The sequence below is a fragment of the Mytilus galloprovincialis genome, chromosome 5 (genome assembly GCF_965363235.1).
Source record: "Mytilus galloprovincialis chromosome 5, xbMytGall1.hap1.1, whole genome shotgun sequence".
Taxonomy (NCBI): Eukaryota; Metazoa; Mollusca; class Bivalvia; order Mytilida; family Mytilidae; genus Mytilus; species Mytilus galloprovincialis.
In genome coordinates this window covers 6,475,287-6,500,186 of record NC_134842.1, presented here as the reverse complement: position 1 = coordinate 6,500,186, position 24,900 = coordinate 6,475,287, and the positions used below count along the sequence as shown (strand labels likewise).

The 24,900-nt window shown below is 32.3% G+C and overlaps 1 protein-coding gene and 1 pseudogene across 1 annotated transcript; both read right to left on the bottom strand.

The window, feature by feature from the left end:
- Positions 1–10,055: 10,055 nt before the first annotated feature.
- Positions 10,056–10,798, bottom strand: LOC143076977 (mytilin-1-like; annotated as a pseudogene).
- Positions 10,799–22,512: 11,714 nt separating this feature from the next.
- On the bottom strand, positions 22,513–24,290 carry LOC143076976 (uncharacterized). The gene is made up of 2 exons (XM_076252871.1): positions 24,285–24,290; positions 22,513–22,998 (listed from the first exon to the last, which is right to left on the bottom strand). Exons 1-2 carry the CDS (start codon positions 24,288–24,290, stop codon positions 22,513–22,515), a joined length of 492 nt encoding a protein of 163 aa, XP_076108986.1.
- Between the last annotated feature and the right edge of the window lie 610 nt (positions 24,291–24,900).

Sequence of the window (24,900 nt, the reverse complement as noted above, 5' to 3'; positions counted from 1 at the left end):
TATGTTTTTTCGGTAATGAATGATTAACCCAGAGAAAGCCAATGAAATTGAGAATGGAAATGGGGATTGTGTCAAAGCGAAAACAACCCCGACCATATAGCAGACAACAGCCGAAGGCCACCAATGGGTCGACAATGTAGCGAGTAGCTCCCGCATCCGGAGGCGTGCTTTAGCTGGCTCCTAAAAATATGTATATTAGTTCAGTGATAATTGACGTCATACTAAACTCCAATTTATACACAAGAAACTAAAATTAAAAATCCTACAAGACTAACAAAGGCGCCTGACTTGGGACAGGCACACAATTACGGCAGGATTAAACATGTTTTGGAGATCTCAACCCTCGCTCTATATATACCTCTAGCCGAATGAAGAAAAATTCATTACAATACGCATAGTAAAACTTAATTTAAGAGAAGTCCGAGTCCGATGTCAGAATATGAAACAAAAGAAAATAAGCAAAATGACAATAATACATAGATAACAACAGACTACTAGCAGTAACTGACATGCAAGCTCCAGAACTCAACTAAAGCTTATGTCTTCATCAAATGAATATCAGGCACAATTCCTACTGTCAGGGGTTTAGTATTGTACCATCATGAATTATATGAGAAGAACATAACCCGTGTCATGCTAACAACTGGTTTCAGAATAAATGTGTATTTTTCCGATGCAAAAACCCTATAAGTGAATCAATATTAAAGGCAAAATATGAAATCTTTAATGGCCTGTATCGGAAATATATCCCTTCTTAATAAGTCTATATAAAAGTTTTATTAGCTTTACAATGTACATGTAGTATGGTATGTCTAGTCGTATACTGAGAACTCGTTCTACCAGCATTGATAATGACAGCAATATGTCACGGTTCTCTATAATGAACAATTGTATGAATTCACAAACGGATGTTTTTATTGTTGTTTCCGTTTGAAACATGTTTTATTGTTTTCGAAACAATATTATGCAATGATAGCCTTTGTATAATGTCGATACAAGGATATATTGACCTGAAAGAAGTATATTGACCTGAAAGAAGTATATTGACCTGAAAGAAGTATATTGACTGATATATGCTGTATTGACCTCATAAATAGGCTATATTTCCTGAATGTGACCTACCGAATTAGACTATTTACCAGATTTGTTATCACATAAGCAACACGACGGGTGTCGCATGTGGAGCAGGATCTGCTTACCCTTCCGGAGCACCTGAGATCACCCCTAGTTTTTGGTGGGGTTCGTGTTGTTTATTCTTTAGTTTTCTATGTTGTGTCATGTGTACTATAGTTTTTCTGTTTGTCTTTTTCATTTTTAGCCATGGCGTTGTTAGTTTGTTTTAGATTTATGAGTTTGACTGTCCCATTGGTATCTTTCGTCCCTCTTCTATAATGTTTATATGATTAATTTTTGACCATATCTAATCAAAATCGTCATTTGATTTTATAGACATCATATTGTCTCCTAGCTATATATATAGGCAATAACAACATGTTAGTTGTAATTTTATTTCCTTATTTTGTGGGTTTTTTGTTTTACATTTGTTGTATTTCAGGATTTTATTCTTCAAATAATCGATCATAGATATTTTTTTTAAACTTTTAACAATATTATGAAATTCATTACATGCCGTCACAAAGTAAATCGGTTTTTCGGTATTCTAAAAATAGCCGTGCAATATGCTTTTTGCTGTGCAATATGCGTTTTGCTATCCGCTGTTTTCTCTCTACCTTAAAATATAGTTTAACATGTGACTATCCCTGCACGAATCCAATTAGTTAAAATGTACGAGTTAATAATATTAGAAAATACAATTTGGGTTTAACCAAACACTTGGGAAAAACTGTAATCAATTATGAAGGTACATTTTCGGATATTTCGAGAGAATACACAAGCATTGATTGTGTGTAATCACTTCATGGTAAACAATTTAAGCGCTCACAATGATGTCTGGGCACAACGCTTTCTTTATGATCCTGACCGAAGTCGAGAGCGTGTAAATAAGTAGTTGCCCTCGCTCCATGTTTGTCATATGTGGTTATCGTAAATTGATCAACTATTGTTTATAAATGCGGTCGAAATGTTTTTTTTTGTTTAAACAATTTTACATTATGCATGTCAGGACTTTTTTACGGTGTAGGTGTTTCTCTCTCACTTTTAAAGGTCATAAGGGTGCGTAAATGTACTTTATTCATTTAAACTGTGGTGGATAGTTGTCTTATCGGCAGTCATTATTTTTATCACACTTTTTTATTACGTGCCCTTAAATCCAAATGATACATGACTACCAGTTTAAGGATAAATTAGTTGTCTAATATTCATAAAACTACGTTCAGATATAAATAAAAAAAACTTGTCAGTACCCGTTATTAGTAAATGGTTTAGCTATATATAATAAGATGAGATGTGAGTGCCCATGAGATAATTCTCCATCAAAGTCACAATTTATAAAAGTAAACAATTATAGGTCAAAGTTCGGTTTCAACACGGCGCCTTGGCTCACACCGAACAGCAAACTTAAAACAGCACACAAAATAACTAGTGTAAACGTATTCTAACGGGAAAAGTAACAGTCTAATCTATAATAAAAGCAAGAATGGAAAAACACTTATGAACCACATCAACAAACAACTACTGAACATCAGATTTCTGATTTTGAAAACGTTTTAATGGTACCAAACCTTCACCCCTATCTGAAACAATAACGTCTATTCAGTGTATTCCCCTACATATACACAACAGGAAATCACTTAAAAATTGACAATGAAGGTAGATTATTAACATGATTAACACAACATTACGAAAAAAGGAATAATTCCAGCTTCATAATTGTTAGCTTTCCATAACTTTGCAGCAGTATTATTGATCATTGCTTTTTATCACTTTGTTTAAACAAGACATTATAATCTAACACTTAAGTATTTTATTGTATAAATGGTATTTTAGAAAATCAGATATTTTACATTGCTCTCTTCATCGCCTTGTGTTAAATTATAATTTTCAAAAAATGGGTCATCTCAAGATGGTCTAGATTACCAAATGTTGAACCAACATTCATGTCAAGTGACTAATCGGAAATTGGAATACACAATTTGAAAAAATATACTCATCATTTTACTGTTAAGATTAATAAATTATAAATGCTATGACCTTTACAGTTATGATAACTGTTGAGGTGTTTACAGTAAAGTGTATCAAATCGAAAAGATGTCGAGACATTGAATTGTAAAAATAGAGAATTTCTGAACTAAATTCATTATCTTTTTACATGTTTTAGCAGATAATTAATCATTGTTTTTTTTTAAATCAATAGCCAAACAAAAAATGAATTTGTAATGGTAAAGATTTTATTAAATGGGACGATCGTTGACAATCACATAGAGAAGGAATGGGCAACGTTGATTTCAATAGGTTGTTTATAAATACGAGTATACCTTCTTTAAAAACTTTTTTTGTAGTTATCATGAATACAGATACTTCATGTGTCATTTATACATAGTGTGGTCCGGGCATTGCCACGATTCTCATTATAAAATACATAAACCAAAATGTAGGAATTAACCGAAAAATAGATAGAAGTTACCGCGAAACTAGAGTTAAAGATGACGTTGAAGTAAGCCAAAACGTCTCAATACGGAAGGACAGTGGTAACAAATATGGAAATAAAGACAAACTTCAGATGTCAGATTAATTTTTTTCATCAACTAAACAACGACATCTGACTATAAGGGACAACTCAAATATTCGTCAGAAGGGTTTCGGTGGTTATCTTAATCCATATCTGGCAATGCTGATTACACTAAAACAGTTTAGAAACATTCAAGAGGATTAAAATACATATAATTACCCATGAAGAGACAAGGTGTACTCACATCTGTTTCCGTCTTCTTAGTTTCGATAGGCAGAATTACTTCAATCAATGTATATAAGTAAACAATCTTTAAAAGAGGACATACAAAGATCCAAATAAAGAGTAAACCCGTGAAAGTATGAACTTTAGCACACATTGAAGCCACATTTCAATTACAATTAAAAAGAAATAAAAAAGCGGAGCCTACTAACGTTGAATTTAAATAAGATATATATATATATTACTGTTTCTCTTATACTGACATTCTCTTTTGATAAATTTTGTAGTTGTTTTTGAACTAATGACAAGGTTTGCTATTCCCTGAGGAAAATAAAATACTGTAAATATTCCGAATTTTTTTAATTGGTGTATGTATCTTTTTAAATTGAGGGTATACAATTTTGTAAAAATCAAAACATTTGATAGAACAGCTTATTAGTGTCTATAATATTTAGCTCGAATGTCAATGCAAAATATTATGTCTTTTTTCATGACATACGGTCTTGTAAAATAATATTAAAAAGAAGATGTAATATGATTTCCAATGAAACAACTCTCCACAAGAGACCAAAATGACACAGAAATTAACAACTATAGGTCACCGTACGGCCTTCAACAATGAGCAAAGCCCATACCGCATAGTCAGCTATAAAAGGCCCCGATGAGACAATGTAAAACAATTCAAACGAGAAAACTAACGGCCTTATTTATGTAAAAAAATGAACGAAAAACAAATATGTAACACATAAACAAACGACAACCACTGAATTACAGACTCCTGACTCGGGGAAGGCACATACAAATAATATGGCGGGGTTAAACATGTTAGCGGGATCCCAACCCTCCCCTAACCTGGCTAATTCAAAAAGGGGTAGCTCATAAAACTGGCAAAATAAAACATTATCAATTAAAGCGACACAATTATTATATTCACGACTTGGTACTTCTGATGAAAATTATGGCTTTAACTTGGTTCTATTAGAATATCTCTGTTTCAGTGATCATTCGAAGTTTAAAGAACTTTTTGGTCATAGTCAATTGAAAACGAGCCACCACATGAAGTTTTCTTCATTTTCAATTTTAAAAATTGATTAAATGCACATCTACAAAATTAATTGTAACACCACAATGAAGTAGACTTAAAAAAATAGAATTACACTGTAAATAATATAAAGTAATCAATCACGGGATAGAAATGTTAACATACAAGGCTATGTTTAAATTTTCACGGTGTTTTAATATGAAATGATATAAGACAAATGTTTCGCTTAGGACAACCACCCTGCGAGAAGCCAGTTGTTGTCGTAAAACTAAAAGACAGATTGGAAAATCGACACCTTCATAGTTCATATTTTAAACAGACTTGTCGAAAATGTTAGACAAACAAAACACTTCTGTTCTAAGGAGATATGTCATCCGATATCCAAAAAAATGTTTTTGCACTATTTCAAGATTTTAAGATTTGAAGACGTGGTAAATATATCAATAAGATACACATGTGTAATAGTGTACTTTATGAAGAAGTTTACCTCATTGTTTCCAATGAATAACAAAATATGTCATTGAAAGTATTTCCACACAGCTTTATCTTTGATGGAAGAAACATCTTCTTTGTAAGTATTCATAAGAAGCATATTCCTAAATATGAACATCATAAGCTATGGTGTTGGTTCACTTATACTTAAAACAGGAAGCATGTTCGATTATAGGAATATATGTAAATAAAAGTGGACGAAACACATATAAAGCTTTACAAATTTAGATATTAGTACATTGAAAAAGAACAACTGCCTCTCAAAACCGGTTAGTATTTGTTTTATCAGCATTTCTGCAAGATAAATAATTTCAGTCGCACAGCAAATTGTAGCAAGACATACTGAAAAACAAGTTACATAAAGTTACAAATCATATGATTTCAAAGGTAACGTGCGTTAGTTTTATACAATTGAATACTGAATTGTGACTTCATACATACGTACAGGTCGGGATATTTCATAATATTAACCAAATATTAGATCATTAAAAAAATGTATAGTTAAGACTTTCAAATGGACGTCTGACTACGTCAATGCTAAAAAAAAATAAAGACAAACCGACTTACAACAGTACACAAAATACACAACATAAAAAACTTAAGACTGAGTAATACGAACGCAACCAAAAACTATAGGTGATCTCAAATGCTCCGGAATGGTAAACAGATCCTGCTCCACATGTGGCATTCGTTGTGTTGCTAATGTTGTACCAACTTGGTGATAAGTTTAATTTGGTAGGTCACATTCGGGGAAAAAGGGACGGGATACGACAATTGGAACAGATCCATTGTTATCTGTGAAACGTAAATTCCATAACGGTAAACCAAATCGTGATGCCATCCGTTAAATATACAAATGGATCATTTAAACTTCAACCCTTGGAATGTAGGTTTGATGGCATCCTTTTGAGCAGCACCCCTATCAAGGAAGTTATGATAGTTCATATTTTACATAAATAAGGCCGTTAGTTGTCTTGTTTGAATTGTTTTACATTGTCTTTTTGGGGCCTATTATAGCTGACTATGTGGTATGGACTTTGCTCATTGTTGAAGGCCGTACGGTGATCTATAGTTGTTAATGTCTGTGTCATTTTGGTCTTTTGTGGATAGTTGTTTCATTGGCAATCATACCACATCTTCTTTTTTTATATTGGAATAGCCTATCAACTAAGAGATATAACTCCGTATGCAGCTGTTGTTGGAATGTTCAAAGAAATGGAAAGTTCAAAATTGGGAACCTGAAATCCATATAGAAGCATACAAACATTACTTTTGTGCATAGACTAGTGTTTGACCCACATATTGTGAACTTTCCATTTCTATGTAGCAAAATTCTATCAGCGCCTGCATACACAGTATATATCTCCCAGTTGATACGATATTCCAGGGCTAGCGTTTCCTATCATGATTTCCTTGATAAAGGATTGCTGTTCACAAGAAGGCTATTAAACCAATAGTTCCTAATAGTTAATTTGAACTCAAACCTTCATAGTTTTTACGGACGCCATCGCTAGTTGGTTGAATGTTATGAAATATCTTTTCATAGATGATAACGGTTCCAGTAGTTGTAACTACCTTCCCGTCCACTTTTCCCCGAATGTGACCTACCGGATTAGAGTTATCACCGGGTTTGTACTAATATGAGCAACACGATGGGTGCCACATGTGGAGCAGGATCTGCTTACCCTTACACAGGATCTGTGATCACCCAAAGTGTTTTGTTGTGTTGTACAGCTTTTGATTTTCTATGTGTTGTGTACTGTTGTTGTCCTGTTTGCCTTTGTTTTTTAGCCTTGGCGTTGTCAGTTTATTTTCAATTTATGAGATTGAATGTCCCTTTAATATCTTTTGTCTCTCCTTTAATATAGATGAAATTTTGAATAATAAGTACATTGGTATGATGAATGTAATATAGGTAATACTTTTGGTCTAAAGCAATTATAATTTGTTCACATTTCTTTGCGCAGTGTTTGTGTCTTCGGAAATTTTGGACTGTGAAATAGCATTAAAAATTGTTAAAGTTTTAAAACGGACATTTTCAAATAGGACGATACTTATTTCATAAAACAGTTGAAACGAATATTTTGACATTTTCCGTATGAGTCGAGGTTATAAAGAAAAGTTCCTTCTATACAGGAATGTACAGTAAATATACATATTTTTGTTTATAAATTATATACGATCACGTTGACCAACATTTTTTAGTTTTATCTCAGAAAATAGTATGTCAAGTGCTTATTTCTCACGTTTAATTTTAGAATTCTGTCGTTAAGTTTTATTCTATTCACCAAAAAAATTATGCTCTCACGTTTAACTACAAAACTGCAAAAGATCAGTGGCCAATGCTTTTCATTATCAATAAAACAAACCAAAACATGATATAAGCTACATTCATACAATAGGTACTTCAAATCTGATCTTCTTTTCTCTCTAAACTTTGTTTATTGCAGCGAATGGACTAAAATTATTCAATAAGCGATGGTACTTACAAATTTAGTACATCTTGGATGAAAAATGTTTATCCAACAAGCATGTCTAGTGTCATATTAGCATCTTTATTACAAACATTGACACAATATAATAATAATTTTACTGTTAAAAGGATTGAATGATAAAAAAACATTGGACCTATACTGCTATGAAACATTTGGTAGGTATTTACATTATGTCCATTAAATCGAAACGATATCGAGTAATTGAACTGTAGATATATAGAACTTGTGGACTTTATTCATAAATATTTGGCAGATAACTATCATTTATTTCTCATTATAAATAAAAAATGCAAAAATGTCAAGGGCAGGTTTTTAGCTGCGGTTATGTTCAACGAAAAAAAAAAAGACATTGTCTCCAAAGAAAGTACACATGGTGTTAGATGACAGATATTATCAACAAGACAATTTTCAAACTAAAAGTGAAACAAATACATATCTGGCTAAACAATATCTTGTTTATGAACTTATGACATTGAACATGTTAAATATAACCAGTATGGAGTATCGAATGATTCCCGAACGCATACTGACCAACTTATCTATTGAAAATTATAGATAGTATTATAGAAAGAGATAATAACCTAATTTTGAAGTAGGTCAGACTGTTTGTAACAGTAATTTATTGTTGATATTCCGTATCAACTTCACGGTCTTAAAATAGATTCTAGATACTGACGTGGTTTATCATCTTAATTACGTGTTAAAATCCCTGCATTTTAGTCCTTGTATCAATTAATGTTTATTCCTTTTGTGATTATATAGTTATGACGTGCCTCGATACTTATACATCCCTCCATCGTGTTATTGTGCAATGGTCAATTTTGAATTCTTGTCTTTGATTTTTGCGTATGTACTTTGTCTTTAAGCCATTTTGTGTTTCTTTGTTGAAATTGTTATATATTGTTATAGTGATTAAGATTATATTACAATATTGACTGTTGTACCCCAATGTTTGACGTATGACCTACTATTTGTCTGTTTATTTTGCTCACCCATTGTTGTCTATATAATGGAATTCAATGTGGCTGTCATACAGGTGAGAGGTTTAGCTAGCTATAACACCAGGTTCAATCCACCATTTAATGCATAAGGAAATACTTCTTTACCAAGTCAGGAATATGACAATTGTTTTCCATTCGTTACATGTGTTTGAGCTTTTGGTTTTGTCATTTCATCAAGGACTTTCCGTTTGCGATTTCCCTAGGAATTCGGTATTTTTTGTTATTTTACTTTTTATGTTTTCAGATATTTATGTTAATGCTATTTATTGTTGACTTTGCTGAATATTCCATCTTGATATTTAATGGTAAATTTTTCAGGGATACTTTTTGTAATGCTGTACACCAAGTTATGTTGTTCAACAGCAGTATTTGCAATAAAAAATCAATTTGAGTGTAAAAAAAGTAGAATTGTTTGCTTTCTGCAAGGCTATGTTGCTGCTATTCATCATAATTATTGTCGCCATGGGAGCTGCGTGATCATTACGAAGTGTCCGTTCACAACTGATACTGGGCCTACTCCTTTTGTTATACTTTTATCCCGTTTCTCTCCCTGATATAAGAATTTTTACCTGATTTGAACATGAACAATAAAATGTGAGTATCCAAAGAAGCAAGAACTGCCTACCTTTTTTAATTGCCGGATCGACTGAGTTTAACCCCGGATTTAATGACTTTCGCATTATCTACAATTTTTAGATTTCCAGTAGGTGTTTCTTGTTGGTATTTATTGTCTCTTATATTTTCGCAAAGATATTGTCATTCTACTTGTCGAGTTTGCCCTTTGTATCTTTTTACTTTTCATTTGCAATGTCTTATTTTTAAAAATTCATTTCAAAACTTGAGGCATTCATGTAACTTTTCTTGTAACTTGTAACGAACAAAGGAGTATATTATTCAGACAGTCGTTTCAACCAAAAACACGACAATAATACAAATGCTTCAAGCTCACATTTAATTAGTTCTGACATCAGATAGTTATCATAGATTATAAAGCGCTTAAGTAGAAAATGTAATCATCACAACGCTAATTTACTTTTAAATTTGTTTTATTCACCGAATAATACTGAAAATTTAACATGCATTCTGATCTTTAATGTAGAGTTAAAATTGAACAGACGAGGAACATCTTTCATCACAAATACGGCGATAATACTTTTCATTCATCTCGGTGACTTCTAATGTTTCTCTATTGCAGTACATACAGCATCAGCAACAGTACAACTAACAAAGGCTGATGTACACAGACCACTGGCAGGTTCAGCACAGCCAGCTAGACATAATCCAAATGTAAAAATGCCACAAATAGTACATGCTACAGTCACTACACCTCACGTAACTCCAAGTGTAGCGCAACTGTCTTTCAGTGCTTTGTGGTCACATGATCTCTTTTGTCTATTATTTGTTCCAACCTGTGTGTTGTTAAGTTCAATTGCATCTGCGATGACTTTCCCAAACAAATTCTTGGACAATAGTGTGGTAATATCCCCCAAATCGTTGACAGTGTCCAGCAAGTCTTTTGGCTCATATGGGCATTTGGAGTACATTGATTCACAGACATCACTATCTTTTACGGAGTGTCCATTTTTAGCTCCATTGAAAACATGTCCAATATTCGGATAGTCAGCTAATAATTTCCTGGCTTCTGCATATAACAAACTGTCATGGTCTTGTCCGTTGTCAGTTGCAATTTTGGTTAGTAGACCTAAAGGGTTGTCCAACTTTTGATTCCATTTGGATTCTGGTAATGCAGCAAGTAAACACATCATTTCTCCTACACATTCAGTAGTATGATCGTGAGAGTCAATTAATTTGTCTGCAATAGCAATGCATTTTGAAGCTTGTTCGAATCATTGTCGTTTAACAATGCTGTTCCAGAGGTCCCCAATACAACGACTAACCAACAATATATGGTAATCATCCCTCAATAGTTTCTGCAAATTAAAAATTCAAATAAAGATTATGATAAAGTAATGAATCTGTGTATATTCATTTTTGCGTTTTTATTCAGTTTGCTGGTGAATCAGAAAAATGTACAATACAACGCAATCTTATTTGTACGAAATATTTCAAACGGTAGTCAGACATTTATAGGTATCTAAAACGAATTGTAATTTACAATAAGCATTGGAATAACACTTTGGTGAATATCAGGTAGGATTGTCAATCTTGATATGGAAATAAGCTTTACAAAATATCTTATATGGTTTATTTCTGTTGTAAACTCTTGTTTCTATCTGTTTTCAATTATATCAAAATTAAATTGATTTCTACAAGTTTTTCATTAGAAGCAAATAAAGGCAACAGTAGTATACGGCTGTTCAATAGTCATAAATTGATTAAACGAAAACAAATCCGGTTCAGAAACCAAAACCGAAGGAACCACATCAACTATAACAGGAAAACAACGGAACAACGTAAACACTGAACTGCTACAAAACAAACGCCAACATACATAGAAAAGGACTACTAGTATTTGATAACAACTGCAAACCAAACGGTACTAAACATTGTAAAAAGCAATTAAAACAATTAGTCTATTTATAACCCTATTGAACAAAAGCCTACATCCAAGTGAATACCAATCATTGGAAAACATTTAATGATTATAGCGACGAAATTTTTAACATGATATATAATGCCTTTCTTCACTGTCGTGTGTCGTATTATATAAGCAATTCAGTTTGACACTCACTTATATTTCTATTAGTATGCACTATTCATATTGAATTTTGATTAGCCAGTTCAGAATAAGATACTGTTTAATACATTTGGGTTTGGATGGTTATACATTAACACCAATATATTTGTTTATTTGTTGATGATGCAAACCTTTATTGTTTATGTCATGTACAATAACAAATAGAGATTTCCATTTTATATATTTTCTGATAATGTTAACATACCTATTTTGAACTAAAATTTGACGCCAATTTTTGAAATCTTATTTATTAATATAAAAATTTCAAAAATCAAGTTTGTTTGTCTTATTACTTATTGTTCTTAGATGAAAGTACTCAACAACTGACCGTCTGTATTACCACTATGCTAAGACCAAGTAATTTTCAATTATTAAAGATTAAAGTTTTTAGACCATCTTTCACCATTGACTAACCCAATTTGCTTCCTTATATCTGAAGATATGTTAGTATTTTCTACTAGTTCTCCTTCAGTCTTCATCCAAATCAACTTCTTGATAACAGTCCTGAGTGGTTTTGTTATTTGTTCATTTCTAAATGGTATCGTTATTTATACATAAAACTAGCCAATAATGTTGAAATTTCTGCATGTATAACGTTACACTTTTTGATTTTTCCGTTTGTAATTATTTTTATGCGTGATGCTTCAAGAGAATAAAAAAACCCAGCAAAAATCTACCCTTTTAATTTCCCCTTTTAGTATGTCTTTATTGTATTGTTTTTTTCACTCCATCTGTCTTTCCTCCAAAATAAATTTAATCAACCCGATTCAAATTTTTTGCTGTATCTTTGTTTGGAGTACTAGCAAAACAGATGTATTTTGGTAAAATTTATGACCCAATTATTGCCTATTTCATTTTTATTTTAATTTAAATGTCCTAAATAATTACCTTAACATTTAATGCTTTTTTCCAAATTTATTCCTTCTAATTTGTCAGCATCATTGTTTCACAATCCACTTTCCTCCATTTTTGTTTATATTTTGTTAACATCAAGCCAGACGGAGAACCAACTAATTCAATTTCGTTGAAAAGAATGATAATATTTTGAAAAAAAGAGTGTAATCATACGGTAATTGAGAAATCTTTATACTACGAGTTTTTTTGTCTACCTTAATCTTTATCCCTTGATGTATTTATTGCTTGCTTCTTAGTCTTAATGATAAAATTTCTACTAAACAAATAAATAATAAACAAAATAAAGGACACCCTTGACGAAAATCTATAGAGTTTAAAAAAACGATATCAACCCGTTGTTTAAAACAAATTGTTTTTAAATTATGTTTGCAGCTATCATGATTGATTAAATCCAAAAATGTGTCATTGTACATGTTGTATTGAAAATAAAACATGTTTTGATAAAATCTACAAAAGTTATAGCTCCTCAGTTTGATATGTTTTCATCTAATAAGTAATATCTATATTTTAAATACCCAACATTAAATGACTTTAAATGTTTGAAAAATCCACATGTATTACGTTTATACTAGAAAGATCGTACTTGTGACGTACTTGTTCTAAAAGGCTGAAATTGATTGCTACAGAAGGCTGGAGGTTTTCTGGTTGCGTCTTTTGCTTTGAGGGGTCTATTTTATAGCCTGTTTTGTTTGAAATGTCATCTTTTCTAGACAAATGATAGATGTTTTTCTTTGAAAATTTGCATTGTTGTTATAATTTTCGTGTGGGTCAATGTCATCTACTTTTAGTCTCCTCAGTGATCGTCGTTTATCTTCCTTAAATTTTTTTATAATATAATTTATAATGACTCAGTTTTATGTCAAAACAGAATTAAATAGATTTAAAGGAAAACTTATGTAAGATTTCCAAAAATATTACGTATTATAGAAAACTTACAACCTTGAAACTGTTTATTCAAAATATAATACTTCTTATATTGAATTTATAATTTATCTATACATTTCATTATTTGTTTGTGAAATAAAACAATCTAAATCGAACAGCTGTCTATTCCAAACAGAATGTCTGGTCGCAATGTGGTTTACTTTATGCTGGTTTTATTGCACGTGAATTTGCTTGATTCTTGGCGTACATTAAGTGAATTCATAAACGAAGTCTAAATTTTGATCATTACGTAATCAACACTGACGTTAGGGTACTTAATAAAAAATCGAAAATTAAAATCAAAGGACAAAAATGTGGCTAGAATAGAAAAAGACAAACCACAACCAACGAGAACAAACAACGAAACTAAAGATGAGTAATCAGAAACCCACTAAAAACTTGGATAGGACTGAAGTGCTTAAGAAAGAGTGAGCAGTTCCTACTCAAAATGTGGCATCCGCCGTGTTATAACAACCTTTTTAATCGCAAAAGTCATTTTACAGTATGCTACATGTAATCAGTAATGGTACATATTAAAAAGAAGATGTGGTATGATTGTCAATGAGACAAATCTCCTCGAGAAACAAAATGACACAGAAATGAAGAACTATAGCCTAGGAAACCATACGTCCTTCAACAATGAGCAAAGCCTATACCGCATAGTCAACTATAAAATGCCCCGAAATGACAAATGTAAAACAATTCAAACAAGAAAGCATATTCACTTTGCAGCATTTTAGAGTTGTGCTTCCTTGTTTTGACGAGCAACATCAAATATTGCATCAGCAATAGGAGAATGTGCGATACCCCGCCTAATCGATAGCTGCATGAATAGCTCAAAAACGTTAAGTGTAGAAACAATTTTAAACAATGAATTCATCACAAATTCACGAACAATTTACTCGTTAACGACAATTTTGAAAATCATCCGAGCCAGTATGTAAATGTTTAAACGAGTAGGTCAAGTACATGTCAAATCATTCAAAGAAAGTACCTGCTAAATAAGAATTGAGAAAATCAATATGTGTGGGCCAGTCTTAAAAGACACTAAAAACAAAATATAAATTCAAAATTCAAACAGAAAAAGTTTGTGGAGGAAAAAAATAATGTTTTTTTTTACAGAATAAGATGTCGAATCAAATCAGTTGATCAATGCTGCAGTCCTAAAACAGTTTGACATGACATTTTGTTTTTATAATAAGTAGTATTTCAAACAATAATGTCATGAATGAAGAAACGGTAGATAAACATGTGTATTCGTCAATCTGGTTGTTGTAGCATTTTGAAATAGGGATTGCGTCTTCTGACACAGTTTAACTACAGGTGATGTATGCCTAGTAGTCATCACTATCAAGTCATGTTCAGGGTTTTTTTTGTTGTTTTTTTTAACTATTTTATACCCATTACAATTCTATGATCATCTGGCTAAAAACAAGGGTGAACTTTTGCTATCCCTTTGTGTCCGTCGTCTGTCAAAAATCTTCATATCTTAAACTACTTGTCTAATTGGAACAAAAGTCGCTGGCATCATCCTAATAACATTAACGGTACCAATGTTTCTGCAACGGATGCGCATTTCGACAAAACTTGTCTATTCAGTGATGCTCGTGGCCAAAATATGTAAAAACCAAAGCTTATATAAAAGAGGAAGAGTTATAATCCAAAAGTTCCAAAAAGTATAGCCAAATCAGTGACAGGAATCAGAGTTTTGCACGAGAGAGATACATTCCTTAATTTGTAATAATTTTTAACATTTTGTAACAGCAAATTTAATAACACAAAAAAATCCGTATTTTTATGCCAGTACCGGAGTACTGGCTACTGTGCTGGTGATACCCTCGGGGACTAACAGTCCACTAGCAGAGGCATCGACACAGTGGTACAAATGTAGTAATAACATTAACGGTACCAATTTTTCTGCACCAGATGCGCATTTCGACAATACATGTTTCGATCTTCAGTGATGCTCGTGGCCAAAATATGTAAAATCCAAACCTTATATAAAAGATGAAGAGCTATAATCCAAAAGTTCCAAAAAAATATAGCCAAATCCGTGAAAGGAATCAGAGCTTTGCATGAGGGAGATACATTCCTTAATTTATAATAATTTTTAACATTTTGAAACAGCAAATTTAATAACACAAAACATCCGTTTTTGCATGCCAGGACCGGAGTACTTGCTACTGAGCTGGTGATACCCTCGGGGACTAACAGTCCACTAGCAGAGGCATCGACCCAGTGGTAGTAATAACAGTAACGGTACCAATTTTTCTGCACCAGATGCGCATTTCGACAATACATGTTTCGATCTTCAGTGATGCTCGTGGCTAAAATATGTAAAATCCAAACCTTATATAAAAGATCAAGAGCTATAATCCAAAAGTTCCAAAAAAATATAGTCAAATCCGTGAAAGTAATCAGAGCTTTGCATGAGGGAGATACATTCCTTAATTTATAATAATTTTTAACATTTTGAAACAGCAAATTTAATAACACAAAAAAATCCGTTTTTTCATGCCAGGACCGGAGTACTTGCTACTGAGCTGGTGATATCCTCGGGGACTAACAGTCCACCAGCAGAGGCATCAACCCAGTGGTAGTAATAACATTAACGGTACCATTTTTTCTGCACCAGATGCGCATTTCGACAATACATGTCTCTTCAGTGATGCTCGTGGCCAAAATATGTAAAATCCAAAGCTTATATAAAAGATGAAGAGCTATAATCCAAAAGTTCCAAAAAGTATAGCCAAATCCGTGAAAGGAATCAGAGCTTTGCATGAGGGAGAGACATTCCTTAATTTGTAATAATTTTAACATTTTGTAACAGCAAATGTAATAACACAAAAAATCCGTATTGTTATGCCAGGACCGGAGTACTGGCTTCTGGGCTGGTGATACCCTCGGGGACTTACAGTCCACCAGCAGAGGCATCGACGCGGTGGGGTGTCTACTTTCAAAATTGTATCCGATGATCCCGCTTTCAAACCAACATCGCCACCTTTATTATAAATAGAGCATAGGACTAAAATGTATTGATGTAAAATTTAAACTTTTTGCTGATTTTGTCGAATATGCAAATTAGGCATATTTTGACAGAAAATCAATGTAGAATCTTCTCCCTTGAAGTGGATTTGCAATTGGATCTAAACTTAACATACATAGTCCTTAGGTTGTCCCTTTCAAACTGTATCTGATAGCTTGCCTTGCCAACCAAAATGGCCTCCGATACTGAAAATAGAAATTTCTTAAAGTAACCCAAACTGGTTTATATTACAGGAAAATGGAATGACATTTGAACTGCTGTCTCGTGACAATGAGTCGGTTTACATATTCTGTGTCAATAAGAGTCGCCAAGGTAGCAAATAGAAACCTTACAAGAAAACAGTAAACACCATAAGCAATAGAAACGACGAGATTAAAACCATTATTACCAAATTTAAGTTTGTAACGAAAATGTATTTTCTTTCAATCGATTGATGATCTTTGAACAGCGGTATACTACTGTTACATTTATCTAAATAGAAAACTAAAGATAGAATCAAACAAACAAAAAAAGCATAAATGCTTCAGGTGGTCATGGAGGGTTTTCAATGACTTTGATATCAGGTTTTCACTTTTGTCTAGTCAGCTCATATGAAGAGTACACAAAGGTTGATTTTAGAAAGTACATGTATATATGTTAATCATTTTGACATAATAGATGTTAAGTGTTTAAAACAACTACTGTACATGCATAATAAATTTAGCAAGGTAAAAAATTTGCTAGACCTTAGCGCAAACACAGGTACATGTATTCTCTATGGCTTATCGTTTATCAACACAATTATAATTTAATTATAGATACATGCTTTTAAAAGAATACTACAGTGTAGACAGATTGCGAACATATCTAGAAAGAGTCTATATGTCAATACTATATATGGTGTAAATCAATAATACTTATTTCGGCAGTTAAATAAAAAACGTATAATTTCTTATGGTTAAAAATGCTATATCTGTTAACTGTTCTTCCAGTGTAATTTTATCATGTGTCTTCTTTTGACTGTTTATAACAATATAAGTATATTATCATGTAATTAAATGTGAACCAATCATGCTCAAATTAAAAAAAAAAAGTAATAGCGATAGGGAAAAACAACATTGGTTTTATCAAAATCCTTATAATCACAACATACTATATTCATTTATGTCATACAAAACAATATCTACATGAATGGTATATGATCCAATACAATATATCATGCATCAATGTCATACTTACAATATATATATATATATATCTATATATATAAAAGTCTATAAAAACGACCAACCAGCAAATTTACTATGTACCGGATCGTCTAGAATAGGCGATACTATGCAGATAAGGAAAAAATTATATCAGTCTAAAGATTTGCACAACGGTACTGATATAAGATGTTATAATACGAAAATATTGTTATTAAATCGTGTTGACAAATATTTCGGCTCAGCAAATGGCCTTCTTCAAGTGTCACAAGTTTTAACAATACTGATACATAATGTATAAGGTGTAAAAATAGATCAGTAATAAATAAGTTTTGGTCGATTGATTTTAATCCAAAATCCTGAATATCATAATATAAACAAAACACTAAAATTCAATATACGTGACTGTGTATATTAACAATAAAAATGAGTGAAAAACAAAACCGTTAGTATTTCTTATTGATACCGTTTGGATGATGTACATTAAGTTCCTTTATCCAAAAGCTATCCCGAACCTGTCGCTGGGCATCACTCCAGTGAATGTTCTGTTCAATCACTAGAATTTTCATGCGGTTAAAGTCATTAGGTTTGTGACCCGACTGTCTGAAGTGCTGAGAAACTGGGAGAAGTGGCTTCTTAGAGATATCACTCCTATGGCCATTGAGGCGTTTGCGGAAAGGCTCCTTTGACTCACCAACATATTGGAGGCCACAAACCGAACATTCTAGTATGTAAATAACATTCATACTTTTGCAGATAACATTGCAAAATATCTTATAGTTGTTTTCGGTTGCCTTACTGTGAAATGTTGATGAATGCTGCATCTGTAGGCAGCATTTGCAGCGTTTTTCTTCACACGAACGACATTTTCCAGAAGTACTTCTATTATCAGACACTTCAGCCCGCACCAGCAGGTTCCGCAGACTACTAGGTTGCCTAAAAACTATCATTGGAGGCTCAGGAAAAATCTTGGATAGTTTGGAATTCTTTTCAACTGATTTCCAATGCTCACGAATGACACCAAAGCTGTTTTTGAGAGATGGGTGGTAAGTAAGAACACATGGAGTCCTTTTATTTTTCTTTTTAACTTTGTATTCCAATAGTTCACTCCTGGGAATTGACTCCGCTTTCTGAAAGCTTTTTTTGATATTTCTGTGTTTGTAGTCCCTTTTCTTCAAGCGAGTTTCAAGTTGACGTAGTTGTAATTTAGTTGTTTCTGTGTTGGAACATATTCGCTTGACTCTAGGTGCCTGACTGTATGGAATGCTCTTGGTGAGATGAGCAAGATGGCAACTTTTAGGGGACAAATATTGATGAGTGTCAGTAGGTTTAGAATATAAATCTGTAGATATGATGCCCTCTGTGAGCGAACTTGAAGTATCGAGGAAGGCGATTTTGGATTAAGACTTCTCATGAGTAAATTTGATACTAGGATGTATGTTGTTAGCATGAGTGATAAAAGTATCTAAATCCTCGTCGCTTTTATTCCATTTCATATCCACATAATCTATAAATCTAAATCAGGAAAGCGGTTTTTCGATGGAAATTTCAATGAGTTGTTTCTCTAATTTGCCCATAAATATGTTGGCATATGACGGAGCCATTTTGGTGCCCATGGCAGTTCCATTTACTTGCAAATAATGATTCTAGTGATTGAACAGAACATTCACTGGAGTGATGCCCAGCGACAGGTTCGGGAAAGCTTTCAATAAGAAATACTAACGGTTTTGTTTTTCACTCATTTTTATTGTTAATATACACAGTCACGTATATTGAATTATAGTGTTTTGTTTATATTATGATATTCAGGATTTTGGATTAAAATCAATCGACCAAAACTTACCTGTATTATTATTGATCTATTTTTACACCTTATACATTATGTATCAGTATCGTTAAAACTTGTGACACTTGAAGAAGGCCTTTTGTTGAGCCGAAATATTTGTCAACACGATTTAATAACATCATTTTCGTATTATAACATCTTATATAAGTACCGATGTGCAAATCTTTAGACTGATATATATATATATATATATATATATATATATTTATGACATTTAATACAATATGTACATGAACAATTATATTATACAATATAATACATTTATTTCCCGTGTCTTAGGGCGATATAAAGATTTGTTCACCAAAGAAGATTCATATTTCACGAGGGCTTTGTCCTAGGGAAATATGATTTTTCAAGGGGGAACAAATCTTCATATCTCTCGAAGCTAAGGGAAATAATTGTCTTGTTCCACTGCCTATGCTTTGTTATCTTCCAAAATATAATATATTAATTCATATCTTTTTGTTTAAATAGCTAAACGAGGCATAAACATTGACAAACAGTACGAATCAAAAGTACAATTAATAGTCTTTTTTTATTTTAATGCTGGAATAAATTTTAACACGGGAATGACTTTACTACAGTGACGCTATTTCATTAAAACCACCTCCAAAACGGTAGATTCAATAACCGCAAGTAACGTCATACTACGAGGTCCCGATTAACAAAGGGGAATATGATATTCAGAAGGGAATATGATACTCAGAGGGGAATATGAAGTTTTACGTGTGATAGTTTCGACCAATAAAATGTTGATTTCACGATCAAAATCAACATGCAGTGGAATAAAATACATACATTTATGTCACACAATACAATACATACATTGATTGCACACAATATGAAATACATTTACGTCATACAATAGACCAAAATCACTACTGAACAGTAGGAATCAGCACCCAAATATGTTTATATATAACATGTAATTTCACCCCCTTACTTAATATGTTATACATGAAATATCTAGCAAAATTGGAAAAGTGTATAAAAAAGGTATACACCAATTACACTAGGGACTATATTCGAGGACAAGGAAAACCAAAGCACGATAACTGTGTTCTGGGAGCATATTTGCACATAAAGACACATGATGTTGCAATTAAACATTTTGACATGTGATTAAATTTTTTATTTAGCAATTGGCATGTGTGGGGTGTATTTCTTCTGGACAAGGTTCTAATGGGTCTAGAAGAAAGGATTCACGAGAACAAACTGTAACAAATATAAAACCACAGTTATACTGTAGATATAGGAACACGTGGTATGAGTACCAATGAGACAACTCTGCATCCAAGTCTCAATTTATAAAATTAAACTAATATATATCAAGATACAGTCGTCAAAGATTGGCTCACACCAAACAGCAAGCTACATGTATACAGGGTCTAAAACAATTACTATTGTAAAACCATTTAAACAGGAAAACCAACGGTCTAATCTATATAAAAAAAAAGAGTAACGAGAAACAATTATGACATGTTTAATGTAATTTTTTCAACTATATAAAGTTTAAAAAACAGTTCTTGTTTAATGACAAAAGTGGAAACAATTACCATCATTTTTATAAATAGTAGATTTGCTTCGAACTAGTACCAAAGTGTTAAATAATCTGTGTTCCAGAGACTTTATCATATTTAATCATATTTTGGCATAAATAAAAAAATTACAATCATACATATGTCATAAATAATTTCTCATTTTAAGTCCATATTCTTGATAATTATTAATTTCCAAAATATATAAATGCACCAAACCAACGGCCACTATAAAGTGTTCAGTGTTAAAGAAAAAACTACATTATAATATAAACCTACCTGATAATACAAACAACAACTACTGGAATCCTGCAAACTAATATAGGTTCACAGGTAAACCAGATGTAGAAGTAATGGTCTAGCCCAGCTTTCTTGACCATCATCTTCTGAAAAATAAAATTAAAATCCACAAAATATCTTGACCAAAAATACATGTAAATACAATATTCTATAATTACAAATGATGAACTACACCTATAAAAAAGTTCCTTCAAACTGAAACACCAAAATAACTTAAATGTAATCTATCTTTACAAAAACATTTACTTTTATAAATTGATCCTGGTTGCTGAACAAATTGCTTATAAGTTTTGACAAATAAAATATTTTTCTTCAAAGATAACTTAGCCAAAGCTTTATTACAGTCTATTACAGTTTGTTTTGTGTCTATGGGTCTTGGCAAAATTGCTGAAACTATTATTTTTAAAGAAGGAAAAACATTGCAAATAAAATCAATTAAATTATTATAATATTGAATAATCAATTTACTAGATAAACCATTCCCAACATCGTTTGTGCCTACATGCAATTACAAATGTGTATATATTCTTAAAAGTGATTTGTTGTCTTTTACAAATTGTTGAAGAGTGTATATATTAGCACCAGATATAGCATTGCAATCCAGCCAGTTAATATTATTGACATATTTACAAGTGGAATCTGACAGCAACAAAACCTTATTTTTTGACACAAATTCTACAAAATAAAAAATAAGATAAGGTAAACAAACAATATTAATTCAGAATTTCATCAGCCATAGCTCGTGAAATAGACAATTTTTCCTTTAAGTCAAACTCTAAATAAACTTTATATGCGTCACTACGCCAATCCCCGTGAAATTGTATCAACTCGGAAGGAACTTTACTGTGAAAAGCCCATGTAGCCCCTCCTCTGCGAAAAGAATGAGAGGAACATTTGGAAGAATTTAAACCACACATTTCTATAATGTCCCTTAGTCTTTTCTGAAAAAATGAATAACATAAAGTTTTATATCCTTTAGATTGTGGAATTAAAAAGGCGGGTTTATCACCATCGGATGGTATTAGAGTGCACATACGATTGTACGCATTGTACGGACAAAGCGGAGACTCTTTTATCTTGACCAATGGTAACTCCAGTTTCCTATTACCAAATGGAATGGTTTTTTACCATTCCATTCTAACCAACAAATAATCACTAAAAACAATAACGTTATTTTTGCATTATTGTTTGTGCGGATCAAAATTCTTTGCCGAAGTTGGAACTAAATTTGACTTTCTAACCATAAGAAAAAAAGCAAACAGAAAACAGCACCAGATAGTGACATCTGACGGATTAGACATATCTAACAATTCATACATTTTAAAAAGAATCTGTGGAGTAATAGGCAGAGCTCTGCGAGGCATATGATGATTTTGACGAGACAAACCTCTAAACAATAACTCTATGGAAAACCAATCTTCCGTTGGAAACTCAACTCCTAATAGCAAATGTAAAGTCTTGACACCACTAATATAATTTTGAATAGAAGCTACACTCTTAAAACTCCTACTCAAAAATTTCCCATATAGACAAAGAGTATTTACAGAAGTAGGCAAAGGTGACATATTAAAATATGTGCAAAATAAAAAGTAAGAAACTAATTGCACTTTCAAATTTTTGTAAGTTCTTTCTGCAAAAGCAGATTTTTTACACAACTCCGTGTCTTTCTGTAACCTGCATAGCTCAGTATCTACAATAAACAATATCAAAGAAAAATTCACCAAGGTGACGTAAAATGAAACAAATCATCATCCAATTCAATTCCTTTCCACGCATTGACACGAGCCAGCTTTAAAAACTTAGTGCTCACACTGGGACCCATATCCCACCTAGAAAGCATGTCAGCAATTTTATTTGCTTCACCACTCAAATGCCGTCCTTTTACTTGAAACTCATGACTAGCTGTCAGAAAACAGATTTCTCTGAGACAAGATTGCATGAACGTGTTTCTGCAAGCACCAGAATTTAGTACAGTGACAGATGAAGAATTTTAAATTTAACGTGTTGAATTGACCAGTACACAATTCGAAATGACCAGGGAATATTTGTATGAAAATTTACCTGAAGTGAACAGGTATTTCTATTAACCAATCAAATGCGATTAAATTACGAACGATAAATTTTGTACAAACAGGTAACGAGTAATGTCGAAGGGTAACGAGTAATGTCGAAAGCATCCGAGATGGAATTAAGTATTTTTAATTAATTAAAAATTTACCATACATTGATTTCACACAATATGAAATACATTTACGTCATACAATAGACCAAATCACTACTGAACAGTAGGAATCAGCACCCAAATATGTTTATATATAACATGTAATTTCACCCCTTACTTAATATGTTATACATGAAATATCTTGCAAAATTGGAAAAGTGTATAAAAAAGGTATACACCAATTACACTAGGGTTTATATTCGAGGACAAGGAAAACCAAAGCACGATAACTGTGTTCTGGGAGCATATTTGCACATAAAGACACATGATGTTGCAATTAAACATTCTGACATGTGATTAATTTTTTTATTTAGCAATTGGCATGTGTGGGGTGTATTTCTTCTGGACAAGGTTCTGATGGGTCTAGAAGAAAGGATTAACGAGAACAAACTGAAACAAATAAAAAACCACAGTTATACTGTAGATATAGGAACATGTGGTATGAGTACCAATGAGACAACTCTGCATCCAAGTCTCAATTTATAAAATTAAACTAATATATATCAAGATACAGTCGTCAAAGATTGGCTCACACCAAACAGCAAGCTACATGTATACAGGGTCTAAAACAATTACTATTGTAAAACCATTTAAACAGGAAAACCAACGGTCTAATCTATATAAAAAAAAAAGAGTAACGAGAAACACTTATGACATGTTTAATGTAATTTTTTCAACTATATAAAGTTTAAAAAACAGTTCTTGTTTAATGACAAAAGTGGAAACAATTACCATCATTTTTATAAATAGTACATTTGCTTCGAACTAGTACCAAAGTGTTAAATAATCTGTGTTCCAGAGACTTTATCAAAAGTGAGCATAAATCCTATCACTGTGACAAATTGTGTAATATATCTTGCACAGTCACAAAGCAAACTGGAGTAAAATTTATGATACCTCATGTACCCGGTCAATTGGTAAACAAACTATTATTATTCAACATTTCAGGACATGACCTTGTACAATTCATTATGAAAAGTCCAATAAACTTGAAACAAAAAATGTGAAAAATCTTCGAATAAAATCACAAATGTCTTACTAAAATCGATTCTAGCCTCTCAATTATATATCTTTAAATGTATGTCAGTTTTGAATCGGTCTGAAATGACGAACAATACATTACATCGAAAGTTGTTCATATTTAAGACTTATCTCCTGCAGTAAATTAAATATTGTACAATACCATGAGTCCACTTTATGTTAAGCCGCTGTTATTTACCTATACATAAATAAATCAATCATAACGCAAATTCACTGGGGTAAAGCTGATGACCGTAACTGCATTCACGGTCATCCCAAGATGTCGGATAATAAAATTGGTCAGTAACTGTATTGTCTGTTACAGTGT